The sequence below is a fragment of the Crotalus tigris genome, unplaced genomic scaffold (genome assembly GCF_016545835.1).
Source record: "Crotalus tigris isolate CLP2741 ecotype Arizona unplaced genomic scaffold, ASM1654583v1 scf7180000018831.1652172, whole genome shotgun sequence".
NCBI lineage: Eukaryota > Metazoa > Chordata > Lepidosauria > Squamata > Viperidae > Crotalus > Crotalus tigris.
In genome coordinates, this window is record NW_024097221.1 from 38,017 (window position 1) to 59,505 (window position 21,489).

At 38.1% G+C, this 21,489-nt stretch overlaps 1 protein-coding gene across 10 annotated transcripts in view; it reads left to right on the forward strand.

Annotated features, from left to right (window-relative positions):
- The first annotated feature begins 3,956 nt into the window (after nucleotides 1–3,956).
- Nucleotides 3,957–21,489, forward strand: part of ANO1 (anoctamin 1) — a 166,204-nt gene continuing 148,671 nt past the window's right edge. For 2 of the 10 annotated variants that reach the window (XM_039356884.1, XM_039356888.1), the window contains exons 1-2: nucleotides 3,958–4,197; nucleotides 16,543–16,608. In XM_039356884.1, the coding sequence (XP_039212818.1) occupies nucleotides 4,140–4,197; nucleotides 16,543–16,608 (124 nt within the window). In that variant the 5' untranslated portion in view covers nucleotides 3,958–4,139. Of the gene's footprint in view, nucleotides 4,198–16,542; nucleotides 16,609–21,489 lie in introns of all 10 variants that reach the window. The other 8 variants (XM_039356891.1, XM_039356883.1, XM_039356895.1 and 5 more) reach the window with 8 other exon arrangements.

Genomic DNA, 21,489 nt, shown 5'->3' on the forward strand with positions numbered 1-21,489 from the left:
AAACTGACAGTCCTTATGTTAGGTGACATTCTGCTTTTTCAGTGAATTCCATCTGAGTGTGGTGTTTGCCTCTCATGCCTTCCTTCATCACGTTGACTTTGCTTTATGGAAGTCGCTGAAATGGAATGAGAATAAACAAAAGGAAGAACTAGTTTGCATAAGCTATAATTAAGCAAGAGCTCACAGCTGTCTTAATGTGCTCTTGGCCAGTCCTTAAAAAGCATGCCAGTATAAATTGTGCTGCACCAACTATTGAGCCCTATTCTGTCTCGGTGAGGCCAGTGAGTGGTGCTGCCTCACAATTTCATGCAAGACAACGTTAGAGAAGTAATAGGTGGAGTCCTCCAGCTTTGTTTACATTTTCCCACCACTACCACATCGGAGGATCAACTGCCAACAGGAAAAACAACCGCCAATTGTTCTCTTTTATATGGGAAGGGCTGGGTAAATGTAGGCAGGTGCTTGGGATGGACAGCTTAGCCATAGGTTGCTTGAGTAACAGGTGGCCAATCTCCCTTGAAGCCCAAGTCAAAATGGCTATGAAAATAGGGTTAATGGTGAGAAGGGAAGGGTGGTGCCTACGGTAGGCCAAATTACCCAATAGGAGCAGAACAGAATGCAGCCTATTATTAACCACCTCAACAACAAAAAATGGTGATATGCTTAGGGATTTAAAAAAACTTTGTTTCATTTGCATGCAATATGAAATGTTTGATGTGATTACTGATGTATCATTCCAAATCAGCAGTTACTAAACTGTTTGCAATCATATCTCCCATAGTCTTACAGTACACATCTCCCCTAAATATCCAACGATCAAAGATAATGAAAACAATACAATGAAACTTTGGGAATAGTGATTTTATTTTAACAATATAACTAAAAGGTCCTTTGCACCTTCCCTGAATTTTGTCTACATCTCGTCAAGGAAGGTACACCTCATAGTTTGGGAAACTCTGCTCTAAATGAAGGACACAAGCATTATCATATGTAGAGAAAATACATACTGGCATAGCTTTGTCTGTCCTAGTGTAAATGCATAAATACAGCTTTAGAAATAATTGCTGGAACTGGAAAATACATTCCATCATATCAGGAAAATCTGGGACTTGGCAACTTCTGTGCTTCTTCAATGGGCAACTCTCAATGCCTTCTTCTTTTCTTTAAAGATTTTGCTGAAATGTAAGTTTCCAAATTATCAGCTTTCCTAGTCTGTCTCATCTCTCTAACCATTGCCTTCTGCTGCCATTTTTCCTGTGACCTGTACAAATTGTCGTAGGGTTCCAGATCAAAAAAAAAAAAGGAAACAATAAAAACGTATTCATTTTGATTAGGCAAAATGTGGTATAGGTAGTCCTCAACTTACGACCACAAATGAGCCCCAAATTTTTGTTGCTAAGTGAAAGGTTTGTTAAGTGAGTTTTATGACTTTTCTCCCCATAGTGAGTTGTTAAGTGAATCACTGCAATTGTTAAGTCAATCTGGCTTCCCGGTTGACTTTGCTTGTCAGAAGGTCACAAACAATGATCACATGATTCTGGGACACAGCAACGGTCATAAATATGAACCAGTTGCTAAGCATCTGAATTTTGATCACGTGATCATGGGGATGCTGCAAAGGCTGTAACTCTGAAAAATGATCATAAGTCATATTTTTCAGTACTGTTGTAACTTTGAACAGTCACTAAATGAACTGTTGTAAGTCAAGGGCTACCTGTACCCAACTGACCACATAACATATTGAAAAGGCAGAAGTAAAAAAATATGCACTATACAGTAGTAAAGTATCTCATAGAGTCAATCATTTGAATTCTGAGTAGTTTTACCAATGAAAGGTTAAGCCCGTTTATTTGCTCTTCTACTTATTACTAGAACAAATGCATGTCCTTAATGGCCAGCGCTTTCATCCGCTATCACAGAGCACTATTAAATGTGACAATACAAAAGTAAACTTCACTTAGCTGGCAGAATGACTGTGAAAGAGACCCTCTTCTGTTTGCAGGGCTGTCAAAAGTTAGCATTTAATTTGACACTTTCTTCCTTTTAAAGGGCTGCCCAGTCCAAATCCGGTTTCAAGATAAAGGGACCTTAAAAGACAAAGGTGGGGCCGTAAACTTTGCATTTAAAGAGCAGACATGGCTTCTGGTCACAGTGTTCAATACTAAGGTAAGATTTATTTTTGCTCTCTTTGTAGAATGTTCTTGAAAACCTGTGTCTCTAATGTCAATCAGTACATTGCCACTCTCTGCAATTAGATGCCCTTCATTTGTGCTCATGTATCAATGCGACTGACTTCAAAATAAGGAGTCATAGAAGAACTTGCAGTTTGAGAGGCAGCATCTTTAAACTAGATGAACCTTTGTTTTATTCTTATTCAGTCTGTCCTTTGTGCAAACCTTGCTTATCACAATTTGGGGCTGGAAATCTTCCCACTAGGCATTTGTTCTTTCTTTTCAGGAGACACTACAACTACAGTTTCATCTATATCATTTATCATTTGGCAATCATGTATTGCCAAGGAAAATATCTAACAAACAGCCACCCAGGCAGAAAGAGCATAGTTATGACTGCCAATCTCACTCTGTGTGTGTGTGTGTGTGTGTGTGTGTGTGTGTGTGTGTGTGTGTGTGTGTGCCTATAAAAGTGTATTCCCCACCTTCATTCTAATGTGCTTAACTGCAGAAAACCAACGCCATGGCATTAAAATAAATAATAATAAAGGTAATAAAAAATAACACAAGTAACAATAAACATTAGTTCACATCCTCAGAGATATTTCTTCTAAATAAAATGCACTGGCAACTGTCGCAAGAGAGAGACTCCTCTCCCTTTATCCTATATACCAAATGAAGGAACAATTCTTGCCCCTGGTGTGGGAGAATTTTAATTAAAGAACTCCCACCAAGAACACAAAGAGGTACTGTGGGAATCATCCTTCTTTTCACCAACAACCAGGCTGCAAGTGTGGTCTGCCTTTAGAGCATTTTAGAGATTTTTTTTCCACAATCCAACACAGCCTGACAGATGCTAGGAGAAGAAAAAAAAAGCTTGACTGTCATGCTGATGTAAGAAAAGTGAGCCACATAGTTGTTCTTGCTTAGCAATTTTACACAAAAGGGATAGCTAGCAAAGCAAAATAGTTTGGTTGGTTTCGTGGAGTCCTTGATACTCTCTGTGCTTGGTTGTTTCCTTGCAGGCATTCCATTACCCAGCCAGGTAAGATGTTGCACTGATGATGTTAGCTCACTGGGTAGTGAAATGACAGCAAACAATCAAGCTCAGAGAGCACCAAGGATTCTATAGTTCTACTCTGAGCTGCAGATATTCTCTTCCCTTGGGACTAGTTGGTTCAGGTTGGGGTACTAGACAGCTACTGTACTACTCTTCCTCTTCATTGTTCCCGAAGTGGTATTTCCATTTTGCTTTCAAGCAAAATGTAAGGAAACCAGGGACCAATAAACTGCTACACTGAGGTATGACCAAATGAGATCTTTCAAAGTATCTCAAGTTTCAAAAAATCTCAAGCTTTTCCCTTCCCTTCCTCTAATCAAATTCCTACTCCGCTTGCCTGATTTGAAGCAAATCTTAGTTTCCCCTTTTCAGCCATATTTGCAGGACAAAGGCAAGTCATTGTGTTTTGCACTGCAGTGAGAATCTATGAAAGAGTAGAGAAAATCAGTATCCATGAAAATAGAGAGAGGGCACAAAGCCCTTAAGGCCATTAAGGAGTCCCCAAGGATTATTCTACCTAACACAGCATTTTCTAATGTTTTCCTTTATGGAGACCATTTTTTAGTCACCAAAAGATTTTGATAACCATGAAATAACCACATTATATACCGTATGTTCTTAAGATGGAGCATAAAGCGGGGGGAGGGGGAGTAAAATCCTGCAAGATTTCAAGTGAGAACAACTAAAAGCTTATACAATGTGATGAGTTCTTGGCATAGGAGAGCACTGGCATTACTCTAAAAGATCACCAGGAGGGAAAACACTTCTATAGCACCAATCCCTAGAAGTGACATAACTTGTTAATCAAGGAAAATATACATATCCGTCAACAACAAAAAAAAATCAGCCTACAATAAGATCTTCATAGGCTGTTCTCTCCTCCACCATCTCGCACAGCAAGAAAGAAAATGGATTGCACTCTCTTCAAGAATTTCACATTAAGGACTTCAGAACATGCTGAAAAAGGTTGGCACGTCTTTGCGATTTCCACTTTGCTTTGTAGCATTGCCAGATTCATTTGAGCTGATGCTCAGTTGGGAAGAGTCCAAACTTTGTTCTGAGCTGCTGAGAAGTCACTTGTTCTCTTCCAGTTTTCCTCAGCTGAGAGAATCTATTGCTGAACTGTCCCTCGACTTTGGAAAGGATGAGGATTTTTCATGCCATCACACACCTAAAACCTCTCTTTTAGTAAAGAAGAATTCTTTTTTAAAAAAAATACAAAAAAAATGGAAAAACTTGACAAGGGTCAGTATTTGTGTGGGGAGGAGGAAGGAAGGCATTTCAATTAGAAATGTTTCTTGGTTTATCAAGTTTCAGTCCTGGACTCTCCCTGCTGAGCTAAACTGCACAACTAGTTCTGCCTTTGCATTGTATTTAACATGTATTAAATATATTGGGAAAGGGCGTGTTACACTGTTTTATAATATTTGCATGATCAAGATTGGGATAAGTAAGGTGATTATGTTGGGCAAGGAACTGCTGCATGTAACCTGAGGGTGTTTGCTTCATCTCCTAAGGAAAGATTTATTTTCACATTAATGAAGGAGAATATTTGTAGCTCAGGGTTGAAATGAGAGGTCTTGGTGCTTTCTGAGCTTGCTTGTTTTCTTATTGTTTGGTTTTCTGCCACAACACAGCAAGAAATCTTGCTTTTCAGCAATTTACCCTTGAAGTTTGTTTCTATAATTTCAGGTGGCTATAAAGAAAGGAAATTAACAACTAAATGTGATCCCTGGACCATGGGTTCTGCAATCTAGTTTTAAATTACTGAGAGCTTCTCTGCATTGAAAAGGAGCACCAGAGCAATGGTTTATGCAATCTCTATTTAAATAAACAAATAAATTGTTTGAACACTTGATTCTCACTTATATCCTTTATTGTACATATAACTAGGCAACAAAATCTTATAATTATTGATGAGTTGTATCTCAAATTTGTCTTGTTCATGGGGAAGTATTACGTGTCTCTTAAGCATACTTACACAGCTGTTTGCCACGTAAATATCCACATAGTCTTTAAAACCAGCCTAACTTGTTTCCTATTCATTACTGTTCCCCTGGAGGTAGAACCATCTTTTACACCCTTTTCAATCATAAGCTAAGTTTTAATTTCCCTTTTGATATACTGTTGTTTTTTTGTTAGAATGATGATGATACTGCCAGAAACTTCACCCCCATTTTTTACTTTATATTTTGCCTATATTTGAAATTCCTTCCTTGATGTTCTTTTCTGTCAAAATTCTGAATAATTATTGGGTTGTTATTGTTGGAAGTATAACTTAGTTGCACCACTCTCCCAAGGACTTTACAACTAAAATCATCACTTGTAAGTGTGATTTTTGTAAGCTGCACTTTTAAAACTTAATAATGAATTTCTAAACAATTTATTGTCTCAATGGACACTTCCTAGCATCCAAATTACATCATGATAGCCTATTTAACTTGAAGAGCGAAATTACTTGAAGCAAATATAAATTTTTAGGAAACAATTTCTTCCACAAAGCATTGCTTTTGTAATGTTTTCCTTTGTGATAACCTCTTCTAATATAGTTATTAAATAACAATGAATATTCCTAGAAATTTCATTAAATGAGTGTGTGGCAGAAGAACAATGTTTGGCAGATTACCAGACATTGCAGCCCCTGGTAGCACTACTGGATAAATAATGTTCTTCTAGGCTCTAATTTGCTATCATTAACAGTTATAATCAAGCCCTTAAAAGACTATTCTGATTTAGTGAATGGGATCTTAGTAGATTCCTGCAAACAAGTTAGAACAATATTAGCAATATTGCCTGATCAAACCAAGCCAACCATAATATTTTCCTAACAAACAGCATCTTTTTGAAAATATGTTATTTACACTACTATTTCTATGCTACTTCAAACAGATTTAAGTCCTATAACATATTATCACTGCATTGTAGAACAAGCCAATACAAACTTACAAGTTCAAAACACAAACATTCCATTATATATATCATAATTCTCTTATTGCAACCTACATTCTCCTAAAATTCTTAGTCCCCAAAGGTTTTTTAAAAAACAAGAGTCTGAAATATCAACAGGAGGCAACTAGTCTCATCTCTAGGGGCAAACTGTTGTCTAAGAGGGAAGCCCCAGTAGATAACCAGTATCTCCACCCCAGCCTCTGGTAACTTTGCTGCAATCGTGTATTTCAATGGATAAGTTATCTATGTGAAATCAATGCTGAAATGAGCTGGAAGCCAAACAATTTCTTATCCAATGTAGGGCTTGTATTGCAGAAGAAGAAAAAATTGACATCAAAATATGAGGGACAAAACTGTGGCTGCCTATTAAGCCTACCACGGATAATTACAACTTTGACAGAACTGCATCTATGCTGCTAGTTAGGACAAGTGGTGATGAAGGATTGTAGCAACAGAATTCTGGCAGGATGTCAGCTGCTCGTATATATAAATTGGTGAAACTGCTCCAAAGGAAAATGTTCTAAATGAAAGCAATTGCTATAAAATAATGTGCAGATTGTTAAGAGAAGCTAATGAGTGATGATTCATCTTGATCTCACCTAATGCAAACACATTGTGCTGTGGTTTGCTTAATTAAAGCTTAGTATGTGTGGCTAGCATCACACAACATTCTAAGCTGTAATGTGTTTTGAAAGATAGAAACAGTTTTGGAGCTCTGAAAACTACCTAAAATGCAGTCATTATAGATCTTTCTGGGGACTAGTGAATTTCCTGCCTGCTAAGAGCCATTAAGTTGTTTTTACTTCCTCTGTATTTACTGTTTTTTCAGATGTCATTATAATACTGCTCCCTCTCCCATAGCTGCATTCATTCACAGACCACTGTAGCAGGAAGGGTAATCCAAATATGAGGAATTGGAGCCATAATATTATGGCCACATTTTCCCATTTTTGTATTCCATTTCTACTGCACTTTTTTTTCATCAACATGGGAAATTCACTGTGGAAGGATCAGGATAGAACACTGTATTCATTCATTCATTAATTCATTCATCAAACAAAAATTACAAATTCTAACAAAATAAGAAAATCAAAATGTGACAGGGACTATAGGTATGCCAGTACACTTATGCATGCCCCCTTAAGGACCCCTTCAATATGGAGCAAGGTCCACAGAAATTAATTAAAACTGTGAAAATTAATGGCTGAGACAACTGAATCAGGTGAGATAGTCCAGACTTTGACAATTCTGTTATAAAAATTGATTTTTTTTTACAATTGAGTTTAGAGTGGTTTCCATTAAGTTTAAAGTGGTTGTTCGCACGCATTACATTATGATTAAAACTAAAGTCATTTACAGGTAAAATGTTATTATGTACAATTTTATATGCAATATCTAAGTTTGACCCCAAGTGTCGCAGTTCTAAACTATCCAAACCAAGAATTTCAAGCCTAGTAGCATAAGGTATTATATTATGGACAGAAGAATGCAAGATTTTTCTTGTAATGTACTTCTGAACTTGCTCTATTGCATTAAAGAGCCAGATGGCGCACTAGTTAGAATGCAGTACTGCAGGCTAACTCACTGCTCACTGCAGGATTCTGAATGGGCTCAAGGTTGACTCAGCCTTCCATCCTTCCAAGGTCGGTAAAATGAGAATCCAAATTGTTGGGGGCAATATGCAGACTCTGTAAACCACTTAGAGAGGGCTATAAAGCACTGTGAAGTGGTATATGTCTAAGCGCTATTGCTATTGCTATTAATATCCAATATGTAGCAAGAATTCCAGACAGATGAACAATATTCTAAGATTTCTTCTTTAAGTTTACAGTTTTCCCAACACTTGAACAGGGCTGGTGAACAGGGGTTGGTACGGGCTGTATCCTTCTGTGAAAAAAAATCCTATCTAGCAGGACTCAAGAAGTATATCTTCTCTATTACAGAACTTGCCCTTTGGAACAGCTGATCTCTATGAGATTCTGCTGGCTTTCTATAAAGTCCTGAAAACCTGTCTTTTCCCACAAGAATCCTGGTATGGACAGGATATTAGATGAGGCCTTCCTAAAATATTTGGGAATGTTAATATGATCGTAGTTGGCATCAATTGTAGTATAGTGTTGTGATTTTGGGGGATTTTATATCTATTGCCTCTCTTGTCTTGTGTTTTATATTAGCCAACCAGGACTGCTATTTACAAGTTGAGTGATAAAGGAAGGAAGGAAGGAAGGAAGGAAGGAAGGAAGGAAGGAAGGAAGGAAGGAAGGAAGGAAGGAAGGAAGGAAGGAAGGAAGGATGTGGGACAGGCAGATGTTGTTTGATAGTGTTAAAAGTTTTGTCTCAGGATGCAATCTGTTCCAAAAGGTGCCTTTTGCAATTGACTGATTATTAGTATTAGTATTGTTAGTATTATTATATGACTGGGCTTTGTCATGGCTTAAACAGGATGAAAGTCTGCACCAGCTTCCGCATAATCTTTCTTTATGTTGTGAGAAATTCAATTAACTGCCACCTCCATTATCATATGGAGCAAGCAGTGACTTGTTTACTTTAACACCAGTTATTCATGTGTGTAATACGATTTTATTTATTTAATACAAAGATTTTATTTAGTTTTCTAAATGTCATATTTTCCCACACACTGGATGAGTAGGCTACTTTTTACTGAAATAACAGCTTGATGGAGGTGTACTTTTATTAAGTTGTAGCAGATGCACCTGCAATGTAGGTAGGAAAACTGAGCTGAATACTATGGAAGTAGGAAAAACTAGGCTAGGAAGGACAGGAGGAGAAAAGAGTCAGCTGAAAAGCAGTTAAAGATTTCGGGCTTTGCTAGCTGGAGCAGAAGTTCAGCCAGCAGTGAACTGATTGTATAAAGTCATTGGACATCCCCTAAAAGGATGTTTGTACAGGTAGGTCCCTGATTTACAATCATGTGTTTAGCAAATTCTTCAAAGTTACAACAGCACCGGAAAAAGTTACTTACAACCAATTCTCGCACTTATGACCGCCCCAATATCTCCACGGTCATTTGATCAAAATTCAGGGACTTGGCAACTAGCACGTATCAACAATGATTGTAGCATCCTGGCTTCATCTGACCATCATTTGCAACTTTCCCAGCCAGCTTCTGACAAGCAAAGTCAATTGGGGGAAGGGCGATTTTCTTAATAATTGCACGGTCCATTTAACAGGTGCAGTGATTTGCTTAATAGTGGCAAAAAAGTTGTAAAATCAGGCATGACTGACTTAACAATGGAAGTTCTAGTCTCAATTGTGGTCATAAGTTGAGGACCACCTGTAGTCAGTAGGGGGCCCTATAGAGTTGATAAAAATAAATGCTGTGGCAGTCATATTCACCTTGGCAAAATCCTCCATAACCAAAGAATAACCAAAGAAAGCTGAGGAACAAATCAAAATGTACTATCTACAGTAATGAATTCAGAAGACTGAGGATTGGAGCAGAGATGGTTCCTTGAAAACAACAAGAATACATCCACATGCTTACAGAAATGATGTTGAAGGGAACATGTCTCCTCCCAAATAACAGCTCAGAAGGACAAAGCATGAACAGTGTCTCTGGAATATAGAATCAGAATTGGAAAAGCAAACATGGAGTGGAGAAACAATGGAATGTCTCATTTGGGAATGGCTGGTCTGCTTCATGGCCTGGCTTCTACTCATCTTCAAAATATGAGCCTGGATTCTGAAAATCAAGAAGGAAGAAAGTTGTCATTTAGAATAGGGACAGAATTGCATAAAGATTCATTTCATGCCCTGGATTTTGGAATGATTATTCAACATTATTGATCTGGAAGGGCAATAGTTCAGGGCCGAAACACATGTTTTCTTTGCTGTAGTTGTTGGCAGCTCCAGGGAAAAGGAAGAGAAACCTCAGGCAAGATCAGAGGTGTTTTGCCTGAAGGCCAAACTATGCATTCTGGGGCATGAAAATCAAGTCAATCTTTTTCTAAAGAGTGACAGTTGTAGGAAGGAATTCCAATTCTGATCAATGCCACAGCATATGGGAGAAAAGATCAATATTTTCCTTTGTATAAAAATGTCTGTTACACTATCCCCAATTGGATGGCTATGTGGTTCAGAAAAAGTTTCTATTGATACCAATGGGAATGTATTTCTAAGCACTGCAGATGTTAGAAGGAGGGGAGAATTGTTTGGTTCATGCCTGAGAGTAGAGAAAAACTTATCCTCCCTGTTTGTGACAATCCCATCCGAAGTAGTATACACCAATACCCACCTCCCCCCCCCCATTGTCATGCCAAACCACATTTGCAATTAATGAAAGACAATCTTTAAAACATGACTATCTTTGGTCTGATGTTGTTTGGTTTGGAAATACTACACAAAGGATCTATTATTTAGATCAACCAATAGATCAATTATCTTTACAGTTTGTTAACTCACAATGATTTCTTAATTAGATCCATATTTTTAAGCATGCAGCCATATTTCAGATCACATTATGCTGTTCAACCTATGGCAGCTAAAGTAACTGATGATCTACTCATTAAAAATAAAGTTTCACTGATACTGAGTTTGACTCCTGCTGATTACATGCCGTTTTCTTGGCAAAAGCATGGGATTTATTTGCTATTGTTTTCTTACTGACTTTCCCCCCACTTTCCTAAACTAAACCCATTGGTGTACCCACCAGCATCCTAGTAAGGTTTAGTACATGTTGTCTTGTCATCTTGTATGAATCCAGTTCATTCAATAATAGCTCAGGAAATCAGGGATCAACATAATGTGTGAACATAGTTTCTGCAGGATGTTTGTTTCTATGTCATACTAGCTGCTCTGATCAAAACAATATTCTGCCATTATGCCATAAGACTCACCCCATTAGTACAGGTGTCATGACATTGCACACACCTCCAAAAGTGGTGAAGCCTGTGACACAATACTACATTTGCCATTTTAATTAAAGCAACTGGAATCCATTATATGAACCTAATTTCCTCTGAAAGTATTGGCTTCTTTATTATTTTTTAAAGAACATTGGGAGACATATTTCTAGCCACAAAATCTATGCTTCCACACCTCTTCCTCCAATAAAAGAAAACTCAAAAACTTCATCCTTTCTGTTACAGCACTAAGTTTGTGTAATAAACTGTATTTGCTTTTTTGGGGGCCTTAAAAATTCAGTATCAGGATTTTCTTAACCAGCTTAGTTCCATTCACATACATATTATTTACTAAATATCAAATCCAATAAATGTAGTGGAGGATTTCAGACAGAGACACTAGCGGATAAATCCTCAGAAATTAAAAAAAGGACAAAATACTGCTCAGTCATGATCACAGTAAGGAGACTTGGGGTATAATTAACCTCTGATATATTGACCACACAAGAAAGTAATTAGCTATATTTTTCTTTTCAGTTTTTTAGTTCACAGCTTGATGTTGATGTTTTATAATGTAGGGTATAATTAAGGTGACCAACTTTTTTACAACAAAAAGGAGGACACGAATAAATTGAAGAAAAAAATATCGTAAATAAAAGAAACATTGTATTTATTGCAACAATAATACAGAATACACTATAATATGATCAATGCATAATAAAAAACATTTGTAACAATAACATTTTATATTGTAATTATGCTTACATGCCTATTAATTATTTAAATGAGTACTTTTCCATTGAATGAATATTTTTTGTCAATGTATCATCTTCTAACAATATATTGGAAATATCTGAACAAGAAATATCCTTCATATTGAATTTTATGGCAAGTGCTGCAGCTAGAGTATCAACATTCAATCTCAATTTCTCACTTGTCCAAAAATCTACAAGGCTGGATTGCACGGGGGTGGGCGGCGGAGGCAGGTGTTGTGAGCCAGGCGCTCCAGGACGGCCAAGTATGTGTGCAGGGTGAGGTGGTGGCAGTGCAGGTCAGCACTGCGTAGACCACCAGCTGGCGCAGCCCATGGAAGGTCAACTGCCCGCCACGCCCCCGCCCATAGCCGCCCCGCCAGCACCGCTGCCCTGCCATGGAGAGCCGGCCCTGCAGCTCGCAAAGCACCAACCGCACTGGCTCCAGCCCTCCAGCTGCCCCCCAGCACCACCGCCCACCCTGCACATCCCCTTAGAGCTGGCCACGCAGCTTGCAAAGGCGAAGCACCAGCCGCGCCAGCTCTGGCCCTGCAGCCACCCCCCAAGCTTTCCCCCAGCACCACTGCTCACCCTGCGCATCCCTGTAGAGCTGGCCCCGCAGCTTGCAAAGGCAAAGCACCAGCCGTGCTGGCTCCGGCCCTGCAGCTGCCCCCTCCAGCTGCCCCCCAGCACCACCGCCCACCCTGCGCATCCCCGTAGAGCCAGCCCCGCAGCTCACAAAGCAGCAACCGCACTGGCTCCAGCCCTGCAGCCACCCCCCAGCCGCCCCCAGCACCACTGCCTACCCTGTGCATCCCTGTGTAGAACTGAACAAGGAAGATCAAGAGAAACTTACCGCTCCAGTCTCCTCCAGCTATCTGCAGAACTAAGTAGGAGATGATGTAGTTGGGTAGCAGTGAGGGGTGCAAAGTTCCTGCAACTTGCACATGCAAAGTTTGCCACCCGGGTGTTTTGGCGCACTCAGCAGCAATTCCTATTGGCTTTCGAAAGCCAATGGGGGAGTAGCACAGCTCAGGCAAAAGTTGAAAAAAAACCATCAAAAAAAGGTCCTGGAACGCCTTCTGAGCGTTCTATGAGGGAAAAAAAGCCCTGCAGATAAGTCTTCAAATATAGAAAAAGAGGACATTTAGGAAGACATTTTCGAGGGAGGACAGAACTCACAAAAGGAGGACTGTCCTCCCAAAAGGAGGACGGTATATGGAAAAGGAGGACATTTAGGAGGACACTTTTTAAGGGAGGACAGAACTCAAAAATGGAGGACTGTCCTTCCAAAAGGAGGACAGTTGGTCACCTTAGTATAATATGTTTAACCTACCAGGGTTATTTCAATTTTTTTTCTACAGAAACAGTTTTATTCCCTATCTTTGCTACATATCACCAGCTATTTTTACCATCAAGTGTATTGTCAATGGCAAACCTGGGTATTCCACTTCATAATTTGTGAAATGACTCTCAAGGATATTTGCAATTAAAAAAGTGTAAAGAATTATTTCTCACATCGAATTAGTGTTGAAGAGACACTCAAAGTAAATTTAGACATTCCATATATGAAACTAAAAAAAGTTACTGTTAATATTGAATTGTCTTAGGAGAAATGCATTATGTTTTAACATACTTTTGTTAAGCATCCGAAGTTTGGGTTACACTGTAAGCAACACTGTGCCTCTTTTGAAGCAAAACAGAGGTTATGAACTTTATCTATAAACTAATCCTTTCAATATTTAGTTCCAAAAACCAGTAGCATTACTCTGGTGAGAAAACTAGTGTGAAAACTACTTCTAATGCAATTAATAAATATTGTGCAGCTATAACAGAAGAATGGCTGGTGATTCTGTACTATTTGTTCATAGTAGGGCTTTTTGACCAAATAAGGCAATACAGCTCTCCCTTCTGCTTATAATACAGACATGAAATATGATGTTTCAAATGGTTACAAGAAAACACATTTCATCGTTTCTTGTCCATTTCCAAGGTTCTCCCTCTAAGAAGCTGGCAATGATTCTTGGATAGATTTATAGAGATTCCCCCTTGTCTCAATTAAACAATACTTTAATGGAGATCCAAGAGAAAGAATGAAGAATCAACTCAACAATAATTTGTAGTCAGTGATAAAAAGTGGAATTTATTAAAAGCCCCCAAAAATAACTACTCTGGGAAAAAAGATAATGATGTCAGTCATGTTTTAATAGTTATCATTTTGAGGCCCAAATGAAGGAGAACATTTCTTGAGGGCTGTAGCAAAGAAATAACTTTTATTTAACACATATGAAGCCTGGATAGACCTGGGTTCTAATAAGAATTGGGACTAGAACTAGAAACAGGACTTTTTGTTCCTGTGTGGAAACAAAACGAAGTATTAAGACTTTGCCTGGAGTTTGTTCCACTCCTTATGGAGCAATTTGAAGATTCAGACATGCACTGGCAACTTTTGGATGTAACCAATATTTCCTGATTCATAAATCACTGCCCACAACTGATTTCCTTCCACTTAATTAAATTCTCATCTTCAAGATTTTTCTTTACAGAGATGCTTGTAGATAAGAATCTGTGTACTAACCTTTAGAGGCAGAAACATCTCTTTGGTGGACAAGGTAAATTAATAATATTTGTATTTATCAGTACTTCCATCAAGACCATTGGGTATATTAGAAGAGTCTGTTCCAGACTAAACAGATTCATATTAATGGCTCTTCTCCCCTAATGGGGGAAGTACATTCACACTTGCAAAAATCTGTTTCTATAATCTTATAATAAAAGTAGTATTAGCTTGTGTGTTTGCACTTTCCAAGTATGTTCCACCTTGGAGGGCTGACATCAGTCTTGCAAGTCTGAATGTATTTTCCCAGTCCCTCCCTTCATGACATGCCTAAAATGCTTTTTCAAAATACATGTCTGCCCTGGATTCAGATTTCTTTAATCAGATCATTGTATTGGCTACAGCTCTTCATCCTGTCCCTCAGTGTTATTCCTTCTGCCCATTAAAACAGCCTAATGCTAGGCTGATTCTAGAACTCTGTCACAGGCCTAACACTGAGAAGTAATAGCTGCCATTTTGTCTTTCTTTCTAATGCTCATAAAGTGCTGTAGTTGTTAAGCAAATCCATTGTTTGCTATGGGGCAGTTTTTATCGGAAACCAGAAATAAACACCAGTTTTTGGCAAAAACATAATAAAACTCAGTTATGGAACTGTGGGGAACTGCAAATGGCTTTACATGTGAGCTGGTTGCTGAGTACCCAAAATGCAGTCATGTGACCATGGTGGGGAGGTTGGTTCCCAAATGGTGGAACTTTGAAACCAAGTCATAAGTCCCCATTTCAGAGATCATCTTAACATTGAACTGTTACCTGGAGGCATGTCAGTTACTGATGTCATCACTATATATTACGTTCTTCCTAATGGGATAAATAGAATCTCTAAATCACAGGGGTGGGGGGTGTTCCTAAATGTATCTGTCTGGTGAAAATGAGTATAGTAGACAAATTCTTTAGTCTGGATACATAAAGGCTCTGGTTGGAGCATTTTGCCTTAACATAAACATGACTACTACTGGAGGCAGAAAAAAAGTGGGAAGGGGAAGAGTGAGTGTCCCATGTTGGATAGATAGCATGACCCCAAATTTACAACCAATATGCATTTGCTTTCTGTTATGAACTAGTTCTCGATAAAGAAAAAACTGGTCCATAGTATTCTGTCTGGTCAAATTTTAGTGATGGTTTTAGAAGTAGTACAAATAAAAATTGGGCTGGATTTGTATGTTTCCTTTTTTTCTCCTTTCCTTTGTTTTTTTAATTATTTTTTAGGTTTCTCCCCTCTTTTTTATCTGCCTAGTAAAGCAATAAAAAGAGGAGTGGATGCATAAGAGGGATTTAAACAATGTGGCGGATGGTGAAAATGGACAGACGTTTTTCTTCATCTGTCATAATACTAGAATTCAAAGACAGCTAGTGAAATCAGCTGGCAGCACATTTATGACAGAAGAAAACCCAGTTTGTCACCTTACACATCCTTAACTTCTGGAATTAACTAGCACGAGGTATAATGATGGCCATTTGCTTGGACAGCTTTAGCAAGACATTAAACAAATTCATAGTGATACATGCTTAAAAGTCTGTGACCACGAATGGTCAAAATGTCTCATGTTCCAAGTTGATAAACTGATAAATATTTTCTGGGATTCATGCCTGCATTACCTGCTTATGGACAACATCTAGAAGTATCTGGTTAAATTAAAAGTATCTTCAGCTAAGGACGAATTGGGTGAACTAAAGACTAAATATAATTAGGAGAGACAAAGGGGAGACATCATGGGAGACAGAAGAGGATGCTGCTGCATGTTTGTGGCTTGCTTAATTGCAATGGGGGGGAGGGGAGGCCCCAAAAGTTACCTTTACAAACTAAAGCAATCCATTATTTGCCACCTGTGACTTTAAAGGGGGTATTCTACAATGAACTGGTATAGAAAAATGGGTACTCCACCACTGAACTGTGGTGCCTTTCTATTTGCAAGGCTGAAAAATTGTCTAGCAACCCAGAACTCAACTTAGGGTTGAAGCAAAGTGAGCTTCCTTTACAAATACTGCCATGTGTCACTGACCAATTATGATTTTAAGTGTCTCTAATGGCACAAAGGTGTGCTCTGTTCAGAACTCTGAGCCACACCTTTCCTTCATTTTTTTTTTAATATTCAACTTTTGTTGTTTCATTTCTGCAATAATCCTGTTTCAGAGAGGATTACTTGGAAAGCAACTAGTCGATTTATGATTCTGGATAATGCATCTTACTCAGTAACAGGTAAGTCAACAAGACAAGTGGTCTATTATAATGTCTTCCGTGAGTGAAAGTTGTGCTTTTTTAAAAAAAATCTTGTTTTTGCTTCCTTTTATTTCCCTTTAGTATCACTATCCACTTACAGTATTATCTATGTAAAATCACAATTCATTTACTAAGGGGAAAAGGTATCATTTGTTTTATAGCAAGATTTTTTTTAAGAGTAAATTTTCATTTGGCATCAACAGAGTGTCAATTTAAAGACCTTGCCACAAAACACTTTAACCTATGTAAGAACTAAATAACATGAAAACTGGAGCACCATATGTGTGGATGGGAACTATTGGTTATGAAACTGTTCCGGCAGAATTTCAGGATGCCTTAATATAAATCACTAATCAGATATTGACATTTTATTCAATTCCTCATAATGGGGCATGAAGATGGGGAGATCTCAGTTACAAGGAAAAATGGGTCTTTTCATGAATAGAAAATATCATAGGAAGGTTTTTATTGCTTTGCTTCTGTTGTTATAATTTATTTATTTCTGTGTTGTGTGCTCTACCCAGAGTCCTTTGTGGTTGGAATGAGTTACAATACTGTTAAATATACATACATGCATATATACATATATACAGTTATGTATATATGCATGTATCAGTGGTGGGATTCAGCCAGTTCACACCAGTTTGGCAGAACCAGTAGCTAATTTTTTGTTGCCCAGCCCAGAATGGACTTCCGGAAGTGGTATCCACATAGAGAACTGGTTGTTCATATATTTGAATCTCACCACTGGCATGTATGCTTAATTCTCTAAAAGCCAGCATAATATGCTTCCCCCATATAAACTTAGTTTTATTAAGCACCAGAGTCTGTAATTCTATGGGACTATTTGGTGCATCCAGATTATTTTAGTAGAACTAACGATATGTCAAAAACAGAAATAATTAAGTAACAGGCAACCTTTCCTTTCAAAGATATGTATATTGCAAAATATATGAATCCCTGTTTTATTTTACATATGTTGGCCATTTTCAAATTAAAGGGATGCAGTTTTCTTATACAGACTTAAATCTAAATGACTGAAACATAAAAGAAAATAAGGTCACATCAAAAAAAGGAAATGACATTTGTTCCATTAAGATCACAGAGGATAATTCCCCCCTCCCTGAACTTGTGACAGGTAGCTTCTCTTGTGGCATTCTGTATCTTTCTTCAAGATGGTTCTGCTGGTTATAATAGTGTAAGGATCATTTTTATTAAATTTAAAAATAAACTGTGCCATCGACATAACTCTCTTCCTCTCAAGACTACAGATGGAACCTTTTAAAATCACAAACCACTAGCAACTTAAAATGCAAAACATAGATGACATCAGCTTCTTTTTACAATTCAAAACTAATAGGGGATGTTTGCTTTTGAAATGTGTATAGGTAACTCTGTGAGGCAAGTAATGATCCCATATTGCAATAAGATAACCTAAATAGTACAAAATACTTTGATGTATAAAATAATCAGTTGTGTTATATTTCTCCACCTCCTCCATCCAAGTAATCAAGAATTAAGTTTAATTTTTCCTTTGAAAGAGTTGAAATAAGGAACAAGCATTTGTCTGAGTGAATGACTTAGGACTTGCAATGTATTCGATCTTTTCAGAATTAAAATAGATTGCTTGGCCACTTTTAAAAAGCTTCCTTTGATTTTTCAGTGTCAAAATTTAAAATATTGATTTTGTTAGGAACAGATGTCTCCTTTGATTTAGAGGCAAATCTATCTCTCTTTTAAGTTTAGAGTGTAGTTAAAAATACAATCCTGTGTTGCCTGCACAAAAGAAGTCTCACATAATTTACAATAGTTTAAATACAAATAAGTGAATAAAATATTGCAGCCATAAGGAATAACCTGTGGCCCAGTAGACCAGGTTATAGAATCTGTGATAAAATTTTAACTATAAATACAGATAAATACAAGGGGAACTGGAAGTAGTTAAATACCTTGCACATGAGAGCAAAACATACAAGTAGTTGTGTTAAAAAAATTTATGAATAGAATTAATTGTCCTAAGCGGGAACAAAATCCGACTCTATTTCTTGATGCAAAATCAATTTGAGGAAATGGATAGATAATTCTTAAGGTAATCAAACGGAGTGCAACCTAAGAAAATAACTGTAGGACCCAGGCGAAAGAACAAAATAGGGCCACAGCACAATTCCAGAACAATAAATTACAGGATGGCCCTCTGTGTTCATAACAGTACATATTTTTTCAAAGGAAATAAACATATTTTATTAGTAACAGTGGAAATAATAAACAGATCCTGTGGTCATCGCCATGTGTAGCCTTGCATCCTTTCACAGGATGAGGCAGAACGACTGGGATGGTTAGGAAATCATCAAAGTACCGCTGGGACATATGTCCCAAGCAAGACTGTGCCTGTTTCTGGGCCCCCTCCTTGGAGTTAGTGTGCATTTGTGGGAGGTAGAAGTGCTGTTTTCAGTGTGCTGGTGTTTAAAGCGATAGGGTGAAATCTGCTACAGGCCCGCTCCTCCCATAGTACCTGTAGGTGGTCTCCCAAATCTGCTCTAGGCCGATTAAAATAGATTTAGGGAAGGGAGAAGGGATTGTGGGAGATCAAAGTAGCACTCCTGTGGAAACACATGTCTGGCTGTGTGACGCTGGAGGCAGCCTAAAGCTGTACAGGAAAGTTATCAGTTGTGAGAACAAGGAGGAGGCCAGGATTTCTCTTTCTCATAGATTTTGGAGTACTGGAGGTGCAGGGATTATGACAATAAGATCATGGCACGCAGGCTGAGGAATTCTGGGAGTTGAAGTCCACAAGTCATGAAAGAGCCAAGTTTAAAGATCTCTGCTTTAGAAAATAGGTATATTAATCCTGGAAAATTTAATGCATCTGTGTAATAGCTTCCTAACTCAGGCTGCTATTATATGGCTGAGTTTACTCGGCCAATCATGGAAAGCTCCCTGTAGAAAGAGGGCAGGAGTCAAAAGTTGAAAAAAGGTAGATTAAGATGAGCAAAGGAGTGTGGGTTGTGTGAATGTCCTTAACCTGAATTCTCTTTTGTCCATTCCATTCTTATTTTCCCAAGTAGTGATATGTTCTTTTTCTGTTTTGTTCATTTCCAAGGAAGTTGGAAAAAATAGTGCTTGGGGGTGAGGAATTGCCTAACTGTGAAATGATCCAGATCGGTCAGCAGGACACATTTACCACTACAACATTTAACATTGAAAAACTATAAATGTGCATTAAGTGAAGCAAGAGAGGCTTCTTACATTATATTTGAAATTGTAAATTGCAAGTTTCAGGGCACTTCCATTCTCCTCCTAAAGCAATTTCAAGATGAGCTTTATTCATCTAAATTTGAGAAGTTGCAGACACACATGAGCCAATCAGCATTCATCTTTTTTCAACAGACCAATAAGAGAGTGCAGGAAACATCCTGTCACCCACCCACCCCCACCCCCCATCTTACTCTGCCCACTCTGTCTGGTGGGTTACTATAGACCCTGGAGCAACAGAAATCCTTTTACTTCCACTCCATATAAAGCAGAAATAAAATAAATTGCTAGGCCCTCTGCCTTTGACATTTGTAACATACATTATGCATAACTGGTTGCTTGTAAAAAAGAAAAGTGGGGGAGGGGAAAAGCTGAGTTCTTGCTAAGAAAAAAAAGCTATGCAGCTTACAAAATTGTTTTTTCTTCTAAAATCATCTTGGAAGGTAGGAAGGTGACATTTATTCATTTATTTCAATTGATATGACCATTCATCTTAACATCATAACTCTGGGTGGCAAGCATAAAATAAAAATGACACCCCCATGAGAGCATGTCAGCATTTGTACTCCCATGGTTGTAGGCTGTTTAGACAGCTGAAGTGAGGACAGAGAAATACAGACAGGCATTAGAATGAAGGACATAAAGCTAAGAGCTAGGAAGCTAGATGAAGCAACAGTTGCCTCATTGGGGAAAGGAAAAAGTCCAAGTTCTACCAAACTGCTGTATTGCAAGTTAAAAGTCCAGCTGTGCTCTGATTTCACATAAGTCAGCAAGGAACCAGGAAAAAAAAATAATGGACTTGGCTCTCAGCACCATTTATAAATTGGAGCTCAGGGGATACTTAACTCATTATGAACTTGATGCAAACAACTTGCCCAGTAGGGAAGAGCTTTTAGGTACCAAATGGTGGGTGGAACTTGGACTTATTGCTAGTTCTCTTAATGATTTCCAGTAGATCATTACTGGACTTCTGATTTCCAGTTGTTTAAAAACAGCAACAGCAAAATGATTGTATCCATAAAGTGATATATCTATCCAACTGCATGCAAACATGATGCTGCCGAAGTGAAGAATTAGAAATAGATGTTTGTTTGGAAGGAATAGAAACCATTTTCAGTTCAAGTATTCAAAACAAATTCCTGGGCAGTGTCTCATGATTCATGAATTGTAAGTGTATGTTGCTTGTACAAGTCTTTCTAGTTGAGTGTTCTCAGGGTTGTAGTACAGCAATAACAACATGGGTTCTTCAATTAACTCATGGCTTCCGCTAGTTCCTCCTGCCTGCACATAATGAGGAAAATGAGTCTAAACAGGGTTATAGCTTTGTAAAATATTTATGTAGTATCAGTGGATAATTTTTGATTATGCTGTATGCCAGTGATGATCAACAATTTTGGAAAGCATACTATAAGTCAAATTTTGCACATATGTTAATAGTATTATACATACAAATACAAATACAAATTCTGATCTTGCTATGGTATTATCAAGACTATTGGAGCTGGAGATCAGCAGAAGCACTATGACAGTGGTGACGAACCTATGGCACGGGTACCAGAGGCGGCACTCAGAGCCCTCTCTGTGGGCACCCATGCCATCCCCCCAGTC